Source organism: Antechinus flavipes, chromosome 4 (genome assembly GCF_016432865.1).
Source record: "Antechinus flavipes isolate AdamAnt ecotype Samford, QLD, Australia chromosome 4, AdamAnt_v2, whole genome shotgun sequence".
Classification (NCBI taxonomy): Eukaryota; Metazoa; Chordata; class Mammalia; order Dasyuromorphia; family Dasyuridae; genus Antechinus; species Antechinus flavipes.
Window position 1 is genome coordinate 161,687,823 of NC_067401.1, and position 19,336 is coordinate 161,707,158.

At 33.2% G+C, this 19,336-nt stretch overlaps 1 protein-coding gene across 9 annotated transcripts in view; it reads left to right on the plus strand.

Moving 5' to 3' along the window:
• The window catches only part of BPTF (bromodomain PHD finger transcription factor), a 171,289-nt gene that overhangs the window by 110,234 nt on the left and 41,719 nt on the right, over nucleotides 1-19,336 (plus strand). For 5 of the 9 annotated variants that reach the window (XM_051995268.1, XM_051995264.1, XM_051995270.1 and 2 more), the window contains 8 exons: nucleotides 4,010-4,134; nucleotides 5,523-5,651; nucleotides 6,347-6,497; nucleotides 6,998-7,121; nucleotides 8,544-8,796; nucleotides 12,304-12,465; nucleotides 12,658-12,809; nucleotides 13,915-14,038. In XM_051995268.1, coding sequence (XP_051851228.1) covers nucleotides 4,010-4,134; nucleotides 5,523-5,651; nucleotides 6,347-6,497; nucleotides 6,998-7,121; nucleotides 8,544-8,796; nucleotides 12,304-12,465; nucleotides 12,658-12,809; nucleotides 13,915-14,038 — 1,220 coding nt within the window. The remainder of the gene's footprint in view (nucleotides 1-4,009; nucleotides 4,135-5,522; nucleotides 5,652-6,346; nucleotides 6,498-6,997; nucleotides 7,122-8,543; nucleotides 8,797-12,303; nucleotides 12,466-12,657; nucleotides 12,810-13,914; nucleotides 14,039-19,336) is intronic. The other 4 variants (XM_051995267.1, XM_051995271.1, XM_051995269.1 and 1 more) reach the window with 3 other exon arrangements.

Sequence of the window (19,336 nt, forward strand, 5' to 3'; positions counted from 1 at the left end):
TACAATTCATGGATTTGTAGGATTACTCTGCACTTTTCAGCTGTCTTCATTGAGAACGATCTCAAAAATGTATCCTTGACTGTCCAGCAGGTAACCTCTTTCCCACTGGAAAAGTTACAATGTACAAATATTTAAATTTTTTTTTTAATGACCACCTGGCAGTTGTTAAGGCAAAACTTTGTTTTTACTAATCTCATAGATGAATATATGGGATCTGCTGGAATGCTAGTTCTCTTAGTTCCCCAAAATAAGTACCATTAGTTGCCAGATTTTGAGAGCCTTATTTTATATTAAAATACAAATTGTGGGGATAATTGGTATTCATTTATGCAAGTTTTATCACCTTTGAAAATTTTTTTTTCAATTTAAAATATTTAAAATATTTAACTTTAAATATTAAAGTAAATTAAATATTTTAAATATTGCCTAAATTAAAAATAGGTCATACCAGACTAATTTTTTCATATTTGATAAGCTTGGTAAGTCAGGGAATCTGCAGATAAAGTTTACTTAGATATTAGCAAAACATTTGTTAATGGTTTTTTTGTGCTATTCTTACGGGGAAATAGTAAAAGGATTTGGTCCAGTTGATAAATATAATTAGGTGAACCAACAGAATAGTTACACTCAAATAGTAGTAGCCTTTGGGGTTGGTATCATCTTTGCAGGAGAACTCTAGTGATACACTGTGAGATTTGTGCTTGGCCTTGTGCTGTCCTAACATTTTCATCAGGTGCCTTGGATAAGGGAATAATCTTATGCTTTTATACATGTAAATTGTCACAAAGTTGGGAGGGATAACTAAAACACTGGGAGACAGCATCAGGATCCAAAAAGATCCAGCAGCTAGATGAATTTCATAAGATGAAATCCATTAAGTATAAATTACACTTGTACAAGTATAAATATCCTAATTCAAAAAATCAAGTTCACTACTACAAGATGATAGAGATAGCAATTTGTCTAAAAAACATCTCTGCATTTCAGTGGTCTGAAAGTGCATTTATCAGTCAAGATAACTGTCAGACCCTCCAAGACATGGCTGTCAAGAGCTAATGGGATTTAGGACTATAGTAATAGAGACCATATACATGAATAAAACCGCCTGTGGAATATTGTTAAAGATTTTTAAAGAATATGAATAAGCTGGAGACTTTCAGAAGAGCATGTTAGATAGTGAAAGGTTTAATGTCTATTTCATATGGTACTTGATGGAAAGATTGACATTTATTTAGCCTGGAGAAGAGAAAACTTACAGAGGGAGCATGATAGGTATTGCCAAGTATTTAAAGGCTTATCATGTTGAAAGGGGATAGGACTTGCTGTTTTGGACACCAGAGAGCAAAATTAGAAGCAGTGGTTGCAAGTCAAGATTTGAAGTCAAGAAGAACTGGGTAGTGCTCAAAGCTGTCCAAAAACAGAAAGTTAGCTGCTTTAAGAGGTAATGACTTTCCTTAAAGATCTTGCAGCAGAGGCTGTGTGATAGGTTTTAGTGATGATTTCTTTGCAATATGGAGTATATTAAGTGGCCATGAAGTCTCTTTCTATCCTAAGTTCTGTGACAAATGAAATCTATGAAATACTATTTCACTTCCTAAGTTAAAAGAAATGTTAGTACCAAAGAGATGAAATAGAATCAAGTATAATATAGAAGTATAATCTTAGAGTTGATTTTAGAATTCATCCTTATGTTGATATGTAAGTATATACATATAAGCACAGACACATGAATTAGCAACTTCTAGCATCTGTGTTGACATATAAAGTTATTGTGATTGGCATAGTCGGATAGACTTGTACACAGTGGTGGAGCAAATGAAACACATCAACACATCAATGCTTTATCAGCTTCTGTCAGTGCCCTTTTCCTTTCGCAGACTCAATCCTTTGCTTCCCATTCCAGTGTGCCTTTTTTGTTGTCAATAGCTAATCTACCTTCCTCTCTCCTCCCTTCTCCCCCCCCCCCCCACATACATACCCCTATCTTCTCTTGTTCACTAAAATTCTGGGTGTTAAAGTTACAGGAATATTTCTATTTTAAAAAGGTCTGTTTGGAGCAAATAATACTGGGTTGTAGGAAATACTGAGGAAGAATAAGTCCTCTTTTTCCTAAATATCATCAGCCATTATTACTAATGAATTTTAATAGCTTTACATGGAAGCAGCTTCTTAATAGGGAAGAAAAGAAAGTGTCACTTATAAGTAGTCAATTCCACTCTTATCCCCCATATAAAGAAACTTCCCAGATACATATTCACCTTGATAAAGAGGGAATAAATGAAGACAATATGCCATCTATGAAAAGCTGTTGACTCTTTTAGTCTAGTTATTCCTGTAAAATAAAGAAGCTAGACGAGGCAGATTTGACAAATTAAACTGGAGAAGCTTTCATTTTTTCCTATTTATACCTTTCTCTGTGTCTGCACAACCTGGCTCCCATGCCTCAAATGCACTCTCTCCTTATCTCAATCAATCAAACAAGCATTTAGCACAAACTACCTACCAAGGTGCTTTGCTATCTCTGCCTATTAGAATCTCTGATGTTCTTCAAAGCTTAGCTCAAAAATGCTACATCTTACACTAGACTTTTACTAATTTTTACTCTCTCTTTCCCCCCATCCATTCCCTCCCAATATACCTTATATTTATTTTGCATATACTTGTTTCTTATTTCCCTTAAAAGAAAGTAAACTCCTTTAGGACAGAGACTTTCACTTTTGTCTTGGTGTTCCCAGTACATAGTGGATGTGCCCAGTTTGTAGAGGATAGTAGACTTAATAAATGTTGGTTAATTGGTTGATTGATTCATTCATTGTCTAATTTTTTCCTATTCCCAACAAATTAGATTAATACAGAGCTGCTCTCTCTCTTTAAGCTTTCCCATTTTACTTTTTTTAATAGTGGGAATGGAAACAGTATGCGTTTTTCCCGCCAGTGTTTTCTTTGGTAGGCTGTATGTCAGTAGCTAACAAAGTAATTCAACATTGGGCTTAATAAAAGGAGAAAATGAACAAAAAAGTTAACACTGTAAATTCAGTTTACAGCTTTTAAGCTCTTTTATCTTCATTATATAAAGCTTATTATAGTAATTTATTTTGAAATAAATGTCTTAGGAGATACTTTAATTCACATTCATATTAGAATTTCCTAAAATATTTAGCTATTTTGCATGCAAATAATAATAATAATAATTTGAATAAGGATCACTTTTGTACCATCATTAATAACCAGTTTAATATTTCTCTAATGACCCTCTCTCAAGACATTAATGTTTCATAAATGTTGTTGCATTAGGATTATCTCATATCCAACAGTTGATAAGTAATAAAGGGCTATCAATTCTATATCTGGAGATCTTTGAAATTAAATGGGTTCAGAAATTTGTATAGGACAACCTTTTTCATTCAAAACTAGTACTTCAGACAGTTTCATTCTACCTTTGTCCAATCTAAATTCATGTATTTCCTTTGGGTTTGCTTTTCTAAATTTTTATCTTCTTGTTTCATAGTTTGGATTTTTTTTTGTAATCCATTTTAAATATGTAAAATCTTAATATGAAATAAAATTGTCATGTCAAGTGTACAACAGCTTTATCAATTCATGTGGACCATAAGTCTCTGGCATTGGTAGTTAACATTTTGAGTTATCTATGTAAAGGTATTCTCGTTAACCCTTTTGCCTATCCCCAGTTAGTTTGATGCGTGCAATAACATTTATTGATCATCTGATTTATATGCGTCACTGATATAGATTATCTTTTTAAACTCCTAGTCATTATCTAGGAAAAAATTTGATAAGGACATAGATAAAATACCTAGTATGAAAATGTTTTACAGTACACTGAATATTTTAAAGTTCAAAGAAGTCATTTTTCTTGCCATCTAGGATAGCTTACTGTCCAGAATGTTTAAGAAGCTATATTAGAGTTACTTAAATGAAACAAGGAAGAATTGGAACTCTTTAGTTTTGTGAAATTTACCTATTGTGGTTTTTTTGGCATTTATTTCAGATATAGACTTCAAACAGTAAAATCATTGGCTGGAGTAAGTCTTATGTTGCGGTTACTCTGGGCAAGTTTAAGGTGGGATGATATGGCAGCCAAAACTCCTCCTGGGGGAGGGACTACTCGAACAGGTAGTATATTTATACATTTTTGTTTGCTTAAACTTTAGTATCAAAGTTAAATGACAGTGTGATTTGATTTTAAAATGTCAGCTGCTTTAAAAATTAAAATGCTTATTCGTTTAAAAAATATTTGAGTTTTGTAAACTGAAGTTTGCATTGTATCATCTAATCCTAGATCTCTCTATATCCAGATTATCATGTGAATCAATTATAATGTACAGACTGATGTCTATAGAATGGGATATACCCCACTTTAGACCTCACTTTGCCAGAAATCTTCTGTTACTTCCCTCAGTGCTACCAATTGCCTTCTGATAACATCCCTTAATTTAGAAACAAGTCCACAGTTAGAGAAGTTGGGAACCTGCCTGCATGTAGCATTTTACCTTTGTTCAAGTATCTCATAATACACAGGTTTTTTTTAATAACATTTCACATGACTACTCCAAAAGGATCTTCCTTTGACCCTTCCATATCCTGAGAAACTTTATCCAGTGCTCTTCCTTAAACATAACACTGCATTTTCTCATCCTCTCCCATTCCCCCACTTGGTAGTACCTTCTCTCTGAAACTAGCTCTTATGTATTCTGTATATTTTTCGTGTAGACTCAGTTACTTATACATCTCTACAATTAAATATTGATCTCCTGAACATCAGAGATTGTTTTTGTAACTTTTCTTTCCAGTGCCAGGTATTATGTCTTGACACATTGTAAGCACTTAATGATTTTTGATTGATTGGTATAGTAGAATTGATAGGTCTGAGGTCAATTCAATTTATAGGCAAACATGACTACCTGATGGGTTCCCTGATATATGATAGTTACATTTCACAGAAGTATTGTTTTTCCTCTGGGTCTTTGAAGTGCCTTATAATGTCATCAGCACCTGTATATTAACAGCAGATAATGACTCTGTCAGGTACTTTAGTTTATCCCCATTTCTCCGATTTTCGATGTTCTCTTTCATTGTAGATGCCTCTTCTTTGGACTTTGTATTGCTTTTTCCTCTTTAGAAAATATAGGCCTTGGGGCAGCTAGGTGGCAGAGTGGTTAGAGCACAAGCCTTGGAGTCAGGAGAACCTAAGTTCAAATGTGGCCTCAGGCACTTAACACTTTTTAGTTGGACAAATCACTTAACCCCAATTGCCTCAGCAAAAACAAAAAAAAGAAAATATAGGCCTTGTCTTCTTACATGATAGTTATTTCCAGATGTATTTGTCCCCTCTTTAGTGAACTTTTCCCTGTAACAAAGACCAAGAGAGAACTTGGCAACTTACACAACAACCCTAACAGTTAATCCAGTATTTCAAACCCTAGACAGAGGTGATTTCTTAGTAATCAATGCTTTCCATATATTTTAAATTGTAATTAATCTTACCTGCATTCACTCCATAGAAACATCAGATACAGAAATTACAACAACTGAAATAATTAAACGGAGAGATGTTGGTCCATATGGCATTCGATCAGAATATTGTATCAGGAAAATCATCTGCCCTATTGGTGTTCCTGAGGCTCCAAAGGGTGAGGAATTTTTGTTTTTTTATACAAATGAACATAAGTTCTTGAGTAGCCTAACTTCCCTCAATTTTTTTTTCTACTTTCTCCACTGTCTCTCTTATGAATATTTCTGTATAATCTGTTCATTTATAAATACGCTTAAAAAGATTTTACAAAAAAAAGAAATGATTTACATGCCTATAAGTGCTTTAATTCTTATAGTGAATTCCCATTATGTATAGAGCCTGACAGGACAGAAGAATATCAGCCAGACAACAATTTTGAACATTTGTATACAAATGCTTCTACAGGCTCTATGGAAGATACAAAGAATTACACTATACTAATAAGTCAACAAAAATGAGATATCACACTGATATGCATCATTGTTAAATTTTATCAGATCTTGAGACCTATAAGAAATGGGAATATATTTGGGATTATCAGAAGCGATGAGAGTCATATAACAGAAATACTTACTAAAATAACATAAAAATGCTAGAACAAGATCACATCTGTTTGAAGGTAATGAGTGAAGACTTCAGAAGTTCATTTGGTCCTTGAAGTATGGGGATGGTTTTAGTAATTGAAAATATTTTGGGAGGGCATTACAGGAGAAAATCTGAAATAAAATGAACAAAGGTACTAGAATAGTAATGTAAAAATGATCCACTGACAGTGTTTAAAGTTAAATGGTTTAATTTCTTTTTCATCCAAAGAAACGCCTACCCCCCAGAGGAAAGGACTTCGATCAAGTGCACTGAGACCAAAGAGACCAGAAACACCTAAGCAGACAGGCCCTGTTATAATTGAAACTTGGGTAGCAGAAGAAGAATTGGAGTTATGGGAGATCCGGGCATTTGCTGAAAGGTAAATACATAACTACCTATTGGTCACAAAATGTGTTTAATGTAAAGATCTTATCACGTTGCATATATATATGTATATATATATATATAATTCTAATTAAGTATACCTTTTGTTAATTCCATTTATTTTTGAAATAGTAAGTATTTACATATATTTAGGCTTTTTTTTTTTTTTTTTTTTTTTTTTTTTTTTTTTTTTTTTTTGCTGAGGTAGTTGGGGTTAAGTAACTTGCCTAGGGTAACACAGATAGAGGAAGTGTTAAGTGTCTGAGGCCACATTTAGACTCAGGTCCTCCTGCCTTCAGGGCTGGTGCTCTATCCACTGTGTCACCTAGCTGCCCCTTAAATTTTCTGTTTTGATGAAAGTCCTATTTTTAATTTATATAGTATTTTAAAAACTCTTATTGTTTGGTGAATTTGTTCCATGATCATCCAAATAGTACTTAATGTTACAAGTCTACAAGTATAATGATCTGGTATTTTTTCCCCTTTTTTCTTCAGAGTGGAAAAGGAAAAGGCGCAGGCAGTTGAGCAGCAAGCTAAGGTTAGTGAACAGAAGAAGGCCGAGGAGTTCAAGGCCCAAATGGAGGCTCAACTAAAACAACAACGATTGGCTGCCCAGCAGGTGGGGGAGCTGTTACTAGTCCCACCTGTCAACGAAATTGCATCATTACTCAGAATGCATGCATACAAACTACAGCATTGAGTATTGGGACTATGGTGTGTGATTTGAAGCAGTGTATATATTATGCCACTTATCTACAAATGAAACACTTTCACTGTCTGGGATGAATTAAAGTTTGTTGGCTTACTAATGCCCATCTATTTGAATAATGTACAAAAGCAGAATTTTTTTTATTCTCTTTTTTCACCTGCTGGTTTTATAAAGATCTTTTTAGTAGCATTCTGAGGTAATTTTTCTGCCTGAAAAAGAATATGCAAAAATAACTCTGCCGGATTTAAAAAATTCTGTAGTTTATTGGAGATCCTAGATTAGTAAGCCAAATAGTGTTTTAAAATCTTACTAAATCAATTAACATTTTCTCACTACAAGATCACTAGCCAACCCTGATGAGCCAATGAGAGTACTATGAGAATATTTGGTATGTCCAAACAGTGTTTATTAGCAGGAATGATACATATGCCCATCCCAACAGGATGTATTGGCCTTTCATTTTTGTTCTTTCAAAGTTTTGTCTTTCAAAGTGAAAACATTCTTTCTTTTCTTTACTTGGTTTTGTACATCTTTAGCTTCTCCTTAAAAATAATCATCATGATATAATATAGTTTATATACAATAGTTACCTTGAAAATGGACACATTTATATTTAACAAAGTATCAACAAAGAATCCATAAACCAGTTTACAATAAGCTATTGGAAACTTTGAGCATTTCCTTGTAACTAAGATGTAACAAATATCTGTTTTGGATGATCCAACAATCTTAAAGATCAGAATGTAAGCACCACCTTAGTGTTAGTGCAAATAGACATTTATTTGTGTTTCTAATCATTTTTAAAAGTGATTTTTGAACACAAATCTATAAATGATGTTTATATGTTTCCCTTAAGTTGAGTGCATATTTATTCCTTGCAATAATAATTGTAGATATTGATATAGATTTTATGATTGGATAAATTATTATGGAAGTTAAATGAATATGATTTGCAGTTTCATCTGATACCTTCTGTAAATTCCATCAATGAACACCAGAATGTACAAGTCAACTATAAGATTACTAAAACCACTTGTAATTTTAAATGTGTATTTCAGACTAATAATTTGAAGAGTTTATTCATGAGAGAAAATTTCTGCCATTTGAGTTTCCTGCTATTTGAAGTAGACCTTACTTCTTAAAAATAAGATACATAAACAGGAGCAGATAGGAAATGGGTCACATTTTCAGGTGTTTAATGTTTTGGAAAAAAAGGAGTATTTGAACTGAATTTCTTAGCTAAAGAAGGAAATTAATTTGGGGACATATAAACCTATCTTTAATTTGGAAAACTATCTTATTCATTTTTTTTTCCTTTGTTAACTTTTATAGAAACGATTGGAGCAGCAGAAACAGCTACCAGCAGTAATTGCAGCCTCTACTACTACCACAACAAACAGTACTACCAACACAGTCTCAACCCCCCAGAAAGTTGTGGTAGCCCCTATAAGTGGCCCGGTTACCACTGGAACCAAAGTGGTACTCACAACTAAGGTTGGATCTCCAGCCACAGTAACATTCCAACAGAACAAGAACTTCCATCAGACATTTGCTACCTGGGTTAAACAAGGCCAGTCAAGTTCAGGTAAACAATTGTCATTAAGTGAAGAATTGATTTTAATTCAGAAAAACATGTTTCTGAACTTGTTAACACCTATTAAAGCTTATATCCTACCAACATAATTAATCTCTCAAATATTAGCTGATACCTTTTCTTGCCCTTTCACTGTTTTATTCATAACACATTGAATCATTTAATGTTAGATCTGGGAGAAATTTTAAGAGTTTTAATTTTTTAATTTAAGAGATTTAATTTTAAATGCATTTAAGAGATTGATTCAAGATTACACATCTATGTAGCCATAAACCTAAATGAGAGTTTTCTAATTCTAATCCGGAGCTTTTATCTTATGTCCTCCTTTAACTAGTTAAACCTAACTAAGCCTGTAAGTCTATATATACACAATTTTGAATAAAGCATCTTCTGAATTCTGATTCAGATTAATTCAAGTTAGTCTGATTAAACTAAGTGGCAATACTTACAATTGTGTTGCTGATTAGTGACAGAACTGAGATAAAACTGTACCCCCATGCCTTCCCCTTGTCTGCAGCCTCTCACCCCCATTAGTCTTCCCTGACTACATTGCCAACATATTTGTTTTCACCCAGAGCTTTGATTTCAGAAGTGTGTGTGTCCTATGTGCAGCATTATAGATTTTAGCCAATTTAACCCTGTCTAATTTCTACTCTTTATTTCTCATAACCTTCCATGAAGAATCTGCCAGTATTCTACAGGCCTTCCTCTTGTTCTTTTGCTATTTTAAGGTTAGCTCTTCATTAGTTGTTTTTCATTGTCTTTATATCAGCTTGTTTCTTTTTCTTCTCATCCATATCCTTTTTTTTTTTTCTTACTGTCTTTTAAGTCAGTTGTGTCATGTAGGGCCTCATTGTTAAGATGCTCCAGCTTGTCTACATATATTATCATCGTTCATTGCTTTTTAAAATTTGAAGTGTTGGTTCTACTGAGATTATGGCATACCATGGCTCACAATCATCTAACATTATTGAAATAATAACAGTATCTTAAAAGGAGGAGTTGGCTTTTGCAATATCAAGCTGTGTTTATTTCCCCTATGCAAATTAGTCTGATCACTTCTAACTCATCAGCTACCATAGTACTTTTCCAAGGTATATATTCTCTATCCATCCAACTTCCTTTAAAATCAGAATTAAAAAATAGCTCTGTATTTTCAACCACTTTGTTTTTCTATTGGGATTATTTGTAGCATCATGGTTCTAGAAGTAAAAGGAACACAAGAATCATTCCACCCAATCTTGTCATGTTACAGACACGGATACAGAAGGCAAAAGAGGATAATTCAGTAAAAATAGCTGAGCCAAGATCCACATACTAACAGGACAGGCAGGCCTCTTTGCACTCACTAGGAGAGCTCTGCTTTGGATTTGAGATTCAATCTAATTCATACAAATAAGAATTTTAGAACCCTTTGCCATCAAGAAAAGATCCTTTTGTTGGACTTTCTGAGAGGATAGCTTTCTGGCTCTTGAACATTCAGGTTTCCATCAAGCAGAACTGGTTTGGTGTTGTTGAAAAAGACATTTCTGTCATCACATCTCTTAGGGATTCTTGTGTATGAGGCATCTTGCTTTACTAAATCAAATGTTTTGTTAAAATCAACAAGTAGCACTGAGATGTGTGTGTAATTGTAAGTGTGTTTGTGTATGAGTTGTGATTGTGAAGTGTTCCACTGTAGAAAATATCTTAGGAAAGACTGCTCCTCCTCTTCTTACATTTTCATCAAGGTTGTATTCACTGCATGTAATACATTTCAGTTCTCTTTAAAAGTCTGTGTGTATATGTGTATGTGTAGAAAGAGCACATGTGCATTTTCAAGTAATAGGTAAGGTCTGGACCATTTACATTTCTTAGTCTGAACCACATTTTTACCAACTTCCCCTTTGCCCTTTATCAGTGTTGCCAAGAATTGAAATTTGTGTTCACTTAATTGGAGGGAGCTTGTCATATTCCTCTTAGAACTTCTCTAACATTCTATTCTCAGCACATATGTTGATATGTAAGTTGCAGTAATCTTTATAGTGACTTGTCATTTGTACTCATAATCATTGTGGCTTGCAGAGTGAGATGATTTAAGTATTCTCATGAAATAATGTTTCTTGTTTCTTTGGACATATGATGAAACATATAATTTATTATAATCTCTTTTCTCAGCAGAAACCTCTATGCCATCTTTTCACTTAATTGTAACTTTTTGTAGCTTCTAATTTAATGTATTGTGAGAATGTTGTTACTAATATGATTTGGTTCTCTCGCATGTAAGGTTTTTCATTGCTACATAAAGTCACAAATTGAGAATACTATCAATTGAATTAATATTTGTAAACTGTCTAAAAAGTAGGATACTTAGCAAACTTTCTGCTATTAATCTCACTGCAAGAGTAAAAGAAGCCAGGTGGGATTTGGAGCCTTGTATTTGTTATGGAAGAAGTATTTTTTAATTTAAGTTCATGTGGTAGGTAACTGCTGTCAAATATATTAACCACAATATAAAAATCATAGAGATAAAAACCTAGATTTATATTATTATGCTCAAGCATAAGGTCAGACCTCAGAAATAATCTGAACCACTTTTAGGAGACTCAAAAGTTCTTTTATAGGCAAGGTTAGGTTAGAATACTAGACAAATAATTATTTTACATATTGCCTCTTATATATGCCTTTTAGTCTATAAAAGTTAAGAAGAAAAATCCATAATTCCATACTTCCTTCAATGTCAAAAAGTTGGACAATTGACAATGTCAAAAAAGTTAAAACAAAGTTATAATCTCATATATTCCCTAAGGAAACAAATTTCGACTAACAAACTTTATAGGTAAACTATAGATTGTTAGAAGTTTCACAAATAGACTGATTAAGGGAGAATATTTACATGTCACCAAACCTGAAGACTCAGTTTCCTTTTCTCAGTTAACTAGAAGGGCTAAGAAATAGCTAAATTGGTTTGCCTTCAGTATGATTTGTCGAGTCATCTTTCCTTATTTCATGAGTCAGATTGTATTCAGAGAAGGTTAATATTAGCAGGAGGCAGGTTTTGAGTTAACCAGAATTTGTAAGAAAAATTGCCCTGAGCCCTGAATAATCAAAAAAGACGTTTTCAAATCCCATATCATATTTTTATCAGTTTCATCAGTTTGTTTTTTAATTATCACCAGGGATACCCTTAGTAGAACTAATTAAAATTTAGTAGAACTCTTAAAGATAGACATAGCTATACCTGGGCTTTTCTCTCTTGGTAGGATCTACCAAAGCTTATGCTTGAGTATTACTCAAGCATAACCTTTGAAATCCCAGATTCCTTTAATAGAAGGAATATTTAAGTAGATGAAATTTAAAATTGAAATAGAAGATATATTTAAAGAGATAATAAAAGGACAAGAAATTCTTGTAAGTATACAAATACATCATTTTATGCCTTGGAACTTCTTCCTAGAAGTGACTTTATTGCTGGTTGTCTTAAATCTAAAACTTATTGAATGTCTTATACCCTAATAGCCACCAGCACAGCTGCTACATCTGCTACAACCATTGCCAGCACAGGTCAGACGTTCCAAATTACAGGCAGTCCAGTTACTATGGCAGGAAAAGTAATTACCAAACTACCGCTTCCTGCAAATAGCAAGATTGTTGCAGTAAATGTGCCAACAACACAAGGAGGTAAGGAAGAAAAGTCATGAAGACCTTTAATTCGTGTTTGTAAAATAGTTTTGCCTTTATTTTCTTCCCTCTGTTCTGTGTCGTTGGGTCTCATAGTGTATTCCACCGTAACCTTCCTGATTTGTAATTATTCCAGAGAGATCTAACAGCATCTAACAGTGCATTGTTAATGAATTCTTAATTTTTTTCAAGGTGTTGTTCAGGTTCAGCAGAAAGTCCTGGGTATCATTCCATCAAGTACAGGTGCAAGTCAGCAAACCTTTACTTCATTCCAGCCAAGAACAGCTACAGTCACTATTAGACCAAACACCCCAGGCACTGTAGGTACCACAAGTAATTCACAGGTAAGATTTCTTTTCTGAGGTTACTTCATTTTGAAATGTGGTCAAGCCCAGTGGGTTGGGTTTTTCAGAGTAGCCTAATCCAGGCTTTCATTTTCCCTTACCTATTACTACTTAATCTATGAAAAAACATTGTTCTGAAAAATCTGTTCTTCTATTTGTTAGATTTCTAAAATGTGAGACATTAATCATTAAACAGTTAAACACTAGCAATTGACCAGATGGACTTTCATTTAGTATCAGTAAGTATGTTCCTCTGAATAGTAAGTGTTAAATAAGGAATTTTTAAAAGAAAATTTTCCTTTTATTATAGCCTTGCAAATTTGCACTGGACTCTTGGTGCTTAAAACATGCTGTGGGCAAGTAAGAAACTAAAAAATAAAAAATTTAAATTATAACCCACAACCTCTATATTTTATTAAGCAATTGATGTATACAAATGTGTATACAGATACATATATGTTTATATATCATATGTACATACATATCAGGCGCAGCATTTTTTGTGACACTGATAATTATGGGATAGGAAGGTTAATCAGGCAGACTTATCTAAAAATTCTCTGAAACTAACTACAAAACCGAATTACTACATTCTGTGGTTTCTTCTTTCATACTATAAAGGAACATCTGATTTCTTAATTTACTCTCTTATTCCTTTAACTGGTAGCTGTAAATTGGTCAGAGGAAAAATGAGAGCCACATATTGTTTTTCCATAGTATCTAAAAGCTAAGAATAGTTTTAACCAGTGCCTTCATCGGTTCTTGCAACTTTTCTTTAGACTATTGTGTGTCTTGGTGCCAAAAGAACTTTCTATGAAATATTTTTAATTGGGAAATTTGAGATTGTCCTCAACAGAATCAAACACATTATCAGGAAGAATTTTTTTTTTTAATGTGGGGTTTCTTTTTTGTTTTTCAAAAATGTAAGCATTATTCAAATGTATTCAATAAAAATTAATGTAATATTTGGAGACATCTGACATTTCTTCAGAGATTTCTCACATTTTACCAAGCATAGTATACTTAGAAGATCTTGAGTTCAAAAATCAACATACCTGAGTCTTGAAAAACATTTGAATTCATATCCCCTTTGTGTCATTGATAGGTAATCACAGGGACTCAGATCCGTCCTGGTATGACAGTGATTAGAACTCCACTCCAACAATCAACCCTAGGAAAGACAATTATTCGAACACCTCTGATGGTACAGCAAGGTATTCTTCCAGCCAGTAGGTTCATTTTTATTTTTAAATATATGAAGTCCGTCATATTCTGTACTACTGATCATTCTCCTTAATAGAAAATTACAAGTTAGAATTAATATTTCTCTATTAAGTGCTTCTACTGTGATCTTTTTTTAAAAAGTTGACTTAATAAATTTCAAAATTTTGATATTGAGTGAAGTACTGTTAAATGATAATTAGTAATTTGTAATTGTAATGAATTAAAAGATTTATAAACTATCTACCAATATAAAATAGTTTCAGAATTAATTACAATGCTGGAAAAAAATTACCTGCTTGCCATCTCCTCTAGCTAAAAGGAAAGAACGGGGCAACAGTGATATGTGAAAGCAACTACTCCTATTGAACTCATGTTTGCTAAAATAGCAGTAGAACCAGAAGAAACTTCCAGTTAAACTTAGTTAATCTACTGTCTCACGCTAGCTAAATTTAAAGGTTTGTGTGAACTGATTATAAAAATTAAATCATCTGTTTAGTCAGCTATTCCTGAGGCCTCCACAACAGTCTTACTTCAGTGCTTTATTTTGTCATGGAAGCATGGGCATGAATCTAGATTATTTTTATTGTTGTTGTTCCACTTTTGCTGTTCTTTTTTTCCCCCTTTTAAATGTTGTAGATTTGGTCTTTTCCTTTTTCACATTATCATTTCCCAGTGCTTACCCTATTCTCCAGCTCTGGTTCACCATCTCTTTGACATTCTTTACTCTGAAATCATCATTGATAACCCTGGATCCTTGAAACTGTGCTAGCAAACCTCATTCTCTGGCAAGTTCTAACAAACTGGAAAACCTTCAATTCATGTATATTCTGAGTGATAGATTGCCAGTTACTATTTTATATTCCTGAGGCAAGTCATTTAATCTGAGTGTCTGAACCTCCATTCTCTTATCTATAAAATGGGGACTGGATGCATTGTATAAAGTGGGAATCAGGTTAGATTACTTCCCAAGCACTTTGGTTCCTAATGTACTTTTATAAATGTAGCTGTGTTCTGAGGCCAAATTAGGAAATTACAAAGTTTTGTTATCAGTACATTGACCACTGGGTAATAAATTTAATAAGTCCTGAGAATCCATGAAACAAACAAACAAAAAAAAAAAACAACACAAAATGATGCTTAGCCTCTGTAGTCTTTTCATAGTGGTGTTGGCAGAGTAAGTGGCAGGAAAGAAGCCATGAAGAGTTAAGAATCTCATAATTCTTAAGTTCTCTTGGTACTTTAAGTGAGAGCCATTAGCCAACAAGCTTATATACAACTGGAAAAATGAAACATAACAATTTGGCATTTTTGTTCTTTCTGAAACCAGAAAACATAGCTGTAAGTTGCCACTAAATAAAAGAGTAATTTCTAGATTCTCCTGAATAGTCCCATTTAGTACTAGAATTATGATTCTGTGATCCATTTAAGAGGGTGAAGAGGTAGAGAAATTTTATTAACAGGATACTCCAAAACATATTTACGCAGACAATGATACTTGATCATTTCAAAGCAAAGATGGTCACAAGGAAGGACAGTGGAAAATGTGTTGAAAAAGATGGTTTAGAGTTAAGAAAAGGAAGAAGTCAAAAGTTTAAGGCTATGTACACATGAAGTTTCAACACCAAGCACATAATGATAAATTGACTATATAACAAACAGTTGGTTAATACTTCATTTCTGATGCAAGTGTCTGTATGTACTCATAAATACACTTGTTATTACAAGTGAGAATCATAACTCAGATTTTTTAAAAAGGGTAAAGATGAAAAGATGATGCATATAATTATAACTCTAATTTGACATTGATGCTGAAAATATAAGTCCTGAATTAAAAAGAAAAATCAGTGAAACTAGTTATAACTATTTTCTATAAATCTTTAACCTATATAAAGTAATCACCACTACTATAAAAACAACCAAGAGGCACACAATTTGAAAAAAAATCAAAGAAGTAAAAGACTTGGCAGATAAAAGGAAACATTTAGAATATAGACTTGCTTGCAAAATATTAGATAATGATGGAAGAGTACATAAGTAGTATTATTGGCAGAACAGCAAAAAATGATGCAAGGGATAATAAATCTATAAAAAGCTTGGTTTGAGGCTTAGTTAAGCCATATCATAAAAATGCTTATAGATAGAATTGTATAGAAGAATTGAAATAAACAAAAAGTGGATTAGTTCTTCATCATAAATCACTTTCATTTTTGTGGTAGCAGAATTAACATATTTAGTAGATTAATACTTCAATACTTTGTTATTATGTGATCTAATCTGTCAGCAAGCATTTATTAAGCACACACTATCTTGGGTAGTACTTTTTGGCTGCTATTTATGTAAATATAAAAAAATGAAACAATCCCTACTCTTAAGGAGCTTACATTCTAAGAGTGAGGGAGAGCACCTAAAATAGAATCAGAAATGTATGTGGACCAGGCCAAATACATTTAAAAGGTGGTCATTTTAAAGTATACATAGTTTTTAATGCGTTGAGAGACTGATTCTTCAAGATATATAAAAGAAGGAATGGCATATAAGTGCATTTGCTATTGTGCCAAAGACAGGTTTTGCCTTTGTGTGTCAGTTAGGAGATATATAGAAGGATTCAACCACAGAACGCTGACAGTGCCCAGTGGTTTAGAAGGTATAGCAATAGGGTAAATGGTGAGGCCCAATTGTTCACCATCTTAACTGAAAAAATTCTAATTTTATACCATTCAAATAGTGTGAGCAACTACTGTTTATTGAGAAGTGGGAGGTGGGCCCAAGAGTTGCTGTGAAACAGGTCTCTGGGTTACCCCCAAGCAAGAATGGGACAAAAATGAGGAGGGGGAGAGGAGGAGAAGCAGTGACAGAATCTACTAGAGAAAGATAATTCAGCACTTAAGTAGGTGGGGCATAGAAAGGGAAGGGCTGCCTCTGTAGCTTGTTTCTTCTGGACCCTTAGGACTTCAAACCATCTAATAGAGAAAAAAGATACATCCCAGGTGGCGGAAGAGAATGGGGAAAAACCACATGCTTTTATCATTACCCCAGAAGTGATGAAAAGGACCTTTGTAACTACTTGATTATCTCTAAAGGATTTTGAAAGTATCATCAAAAAAAAATTTAATAATAGTAATCACTATTCACTAGCTAAATCACTAACATTTACATAACATTCATTAAGGTTTACAAATCATTTAACATACATTACTGCATTTGATACTCATAACTTGTGTGAGGTAGGTCCTGTTATTAACTTCATTTTATAGATGAAGATATTTAAAGCTGGTAGGAGTTCATGTAACTTACTCCACAACGTTACACAGCTTGCAAGTGTATTGAGTGACATTCAAAGCTTAGATCTTCCTGATTTTGATAAAAATATGAGAAGTAACATTCACAGTTTTTCTAGAGCAGGTCCTTTTTACAACTATCAATTGAACTTGAATAGGAAATAAAGTATCCAGCCATATCTGTTGTTTTCTTTTTGTATTCCAACAATAAATGTCTCCCCTGTATCCATTAATAATAAGATACCTTGATAAATGCAACCCCAAAATTTTGTTCATTGATCCTTTGCTATTCCATATTAAGCAAAACATTAAAATAGGAAGACAAACATACATCATAGATGTTCACTCACCACTATTATAATAGATGTTCTGAACAGATTCCAGATGGAAAATGGATTTCTTTTAAATGCTAAAATCTTTAAGATGTTCCTGTTTACACATGATATAGGGATAATTGCATTTTAAAAGGCCTCTTCAGTAAAGGACATCATCACTTAAAAGCTAGAATCTAACACACAAAGGATCCATTGGATGAAGAACGTCTATTGTCCAGATAGTGACAGGCAATTGTAGGGTAACTTTTAAAGCATTTGGACAAACACTGTGGATCGAGGATGTTCTGTGCTCAGAATTTAAAAGAGGACAAGAGTAATCTGGATTTTTTGGAAAATTTCACTGCTCTTTCGAAAAGGCCAAGTTGCTTCCTGATTCAGAGCCTTGTCCTTTTAAATTTACAGTATTCTTCCAACTGAGAATCATATGAGCTAAGAATTAAAATTGTTAGTAAATAAAAAGACAGTGTGCATGGGTAGGAGCGTGCTACAGAAAATCAATAAACATTTATTAAATACTTTTATGTGCCAAATACTGTGCTAAAGAAGCAAAAGACAGTCCCTGTCCTTAAGGATTTTACAATCTAATGTAGAAGATAATGTGCAACCAATTATATATCAAAGGAAGCATATACCGGATCAGTAGGAAATAAGAAGGAAAGTAGGTTAAGGAAAGCTTCCTTTAGAAGGTGGGATTTTAGTTGGTACTTAAAAAGGAGTTCAGGGAGGTCAGTAGGTGGAATTGAAGAAAGAGAGCATTCTGTTTCAGACCTGGAAACAGACAAAGAAAATGCCCAGAGCTGGGTACAATTGATGACATAGTTGGGAAATATACTATTGGAAGAGTAAATAGCATCATTGAATACAGTGACCAACTCATCAAAATCCTCTGCTTCTTTGCCTGGGTTAAAAAAAATAAATAAAACTTCAGTTGTTATTTCTAGAAATCATAAAAGAAAAATGCTCAGATGTATTAGAACTAAAGTGCAAATCAAAAATAAAATTCACCAATTATCTTCTAGGAGAAGAGGGGAAGAATCAAACTGAAAACACCCAGGAATTTCATAGCCAGAAATCCAGAACTTCCAACTCTAAGAAAAATGAAACTTCAACTAGGAAGAGTTCATGGGAAAAAGAATCACAGATTATATTATCTAATACTTTGCAGCAATTATAATAAAGGAGAAAAACATTTTGAAATATAATATTCTACAAAGATAAAATTCATATGAATAAGAATAACTTACTAAAAAAAATAAGTATAATTCTATTGGGGGTGGGAAATATCTGGGAATAAGGAATAGGCTAGGAATAGAACTTTAGTGAAATAGAGGTCTTTTTTTTTTTTTTTCCAAAATATATGTAAAATATATGCAAAGATAGTTTCATCTCAAACTAATTCATCTCAAACGAAATAGAAGTCTTTAAAGAATTCTTGATGAAAATATGATAGTAGAAATTCTGAATTGTAAACATAAGAATTAAGATACCTAAATAATAAATATATTTGGACAATTTCAAAGTACCAAATGAGGAAATGCTTCCATTTAGAATGGGAGGCAGAAGAGATTTATGTCTTTGAAACCCTATTATTTCCAAGGTCATAGAAGGGCTTGTGTTTGGTTTTATTCTATTGTGGTTTTAAGAAAAAAGGGGGGGGGGAAGTAAAATGAATATACCAAGGAAGAAAGGA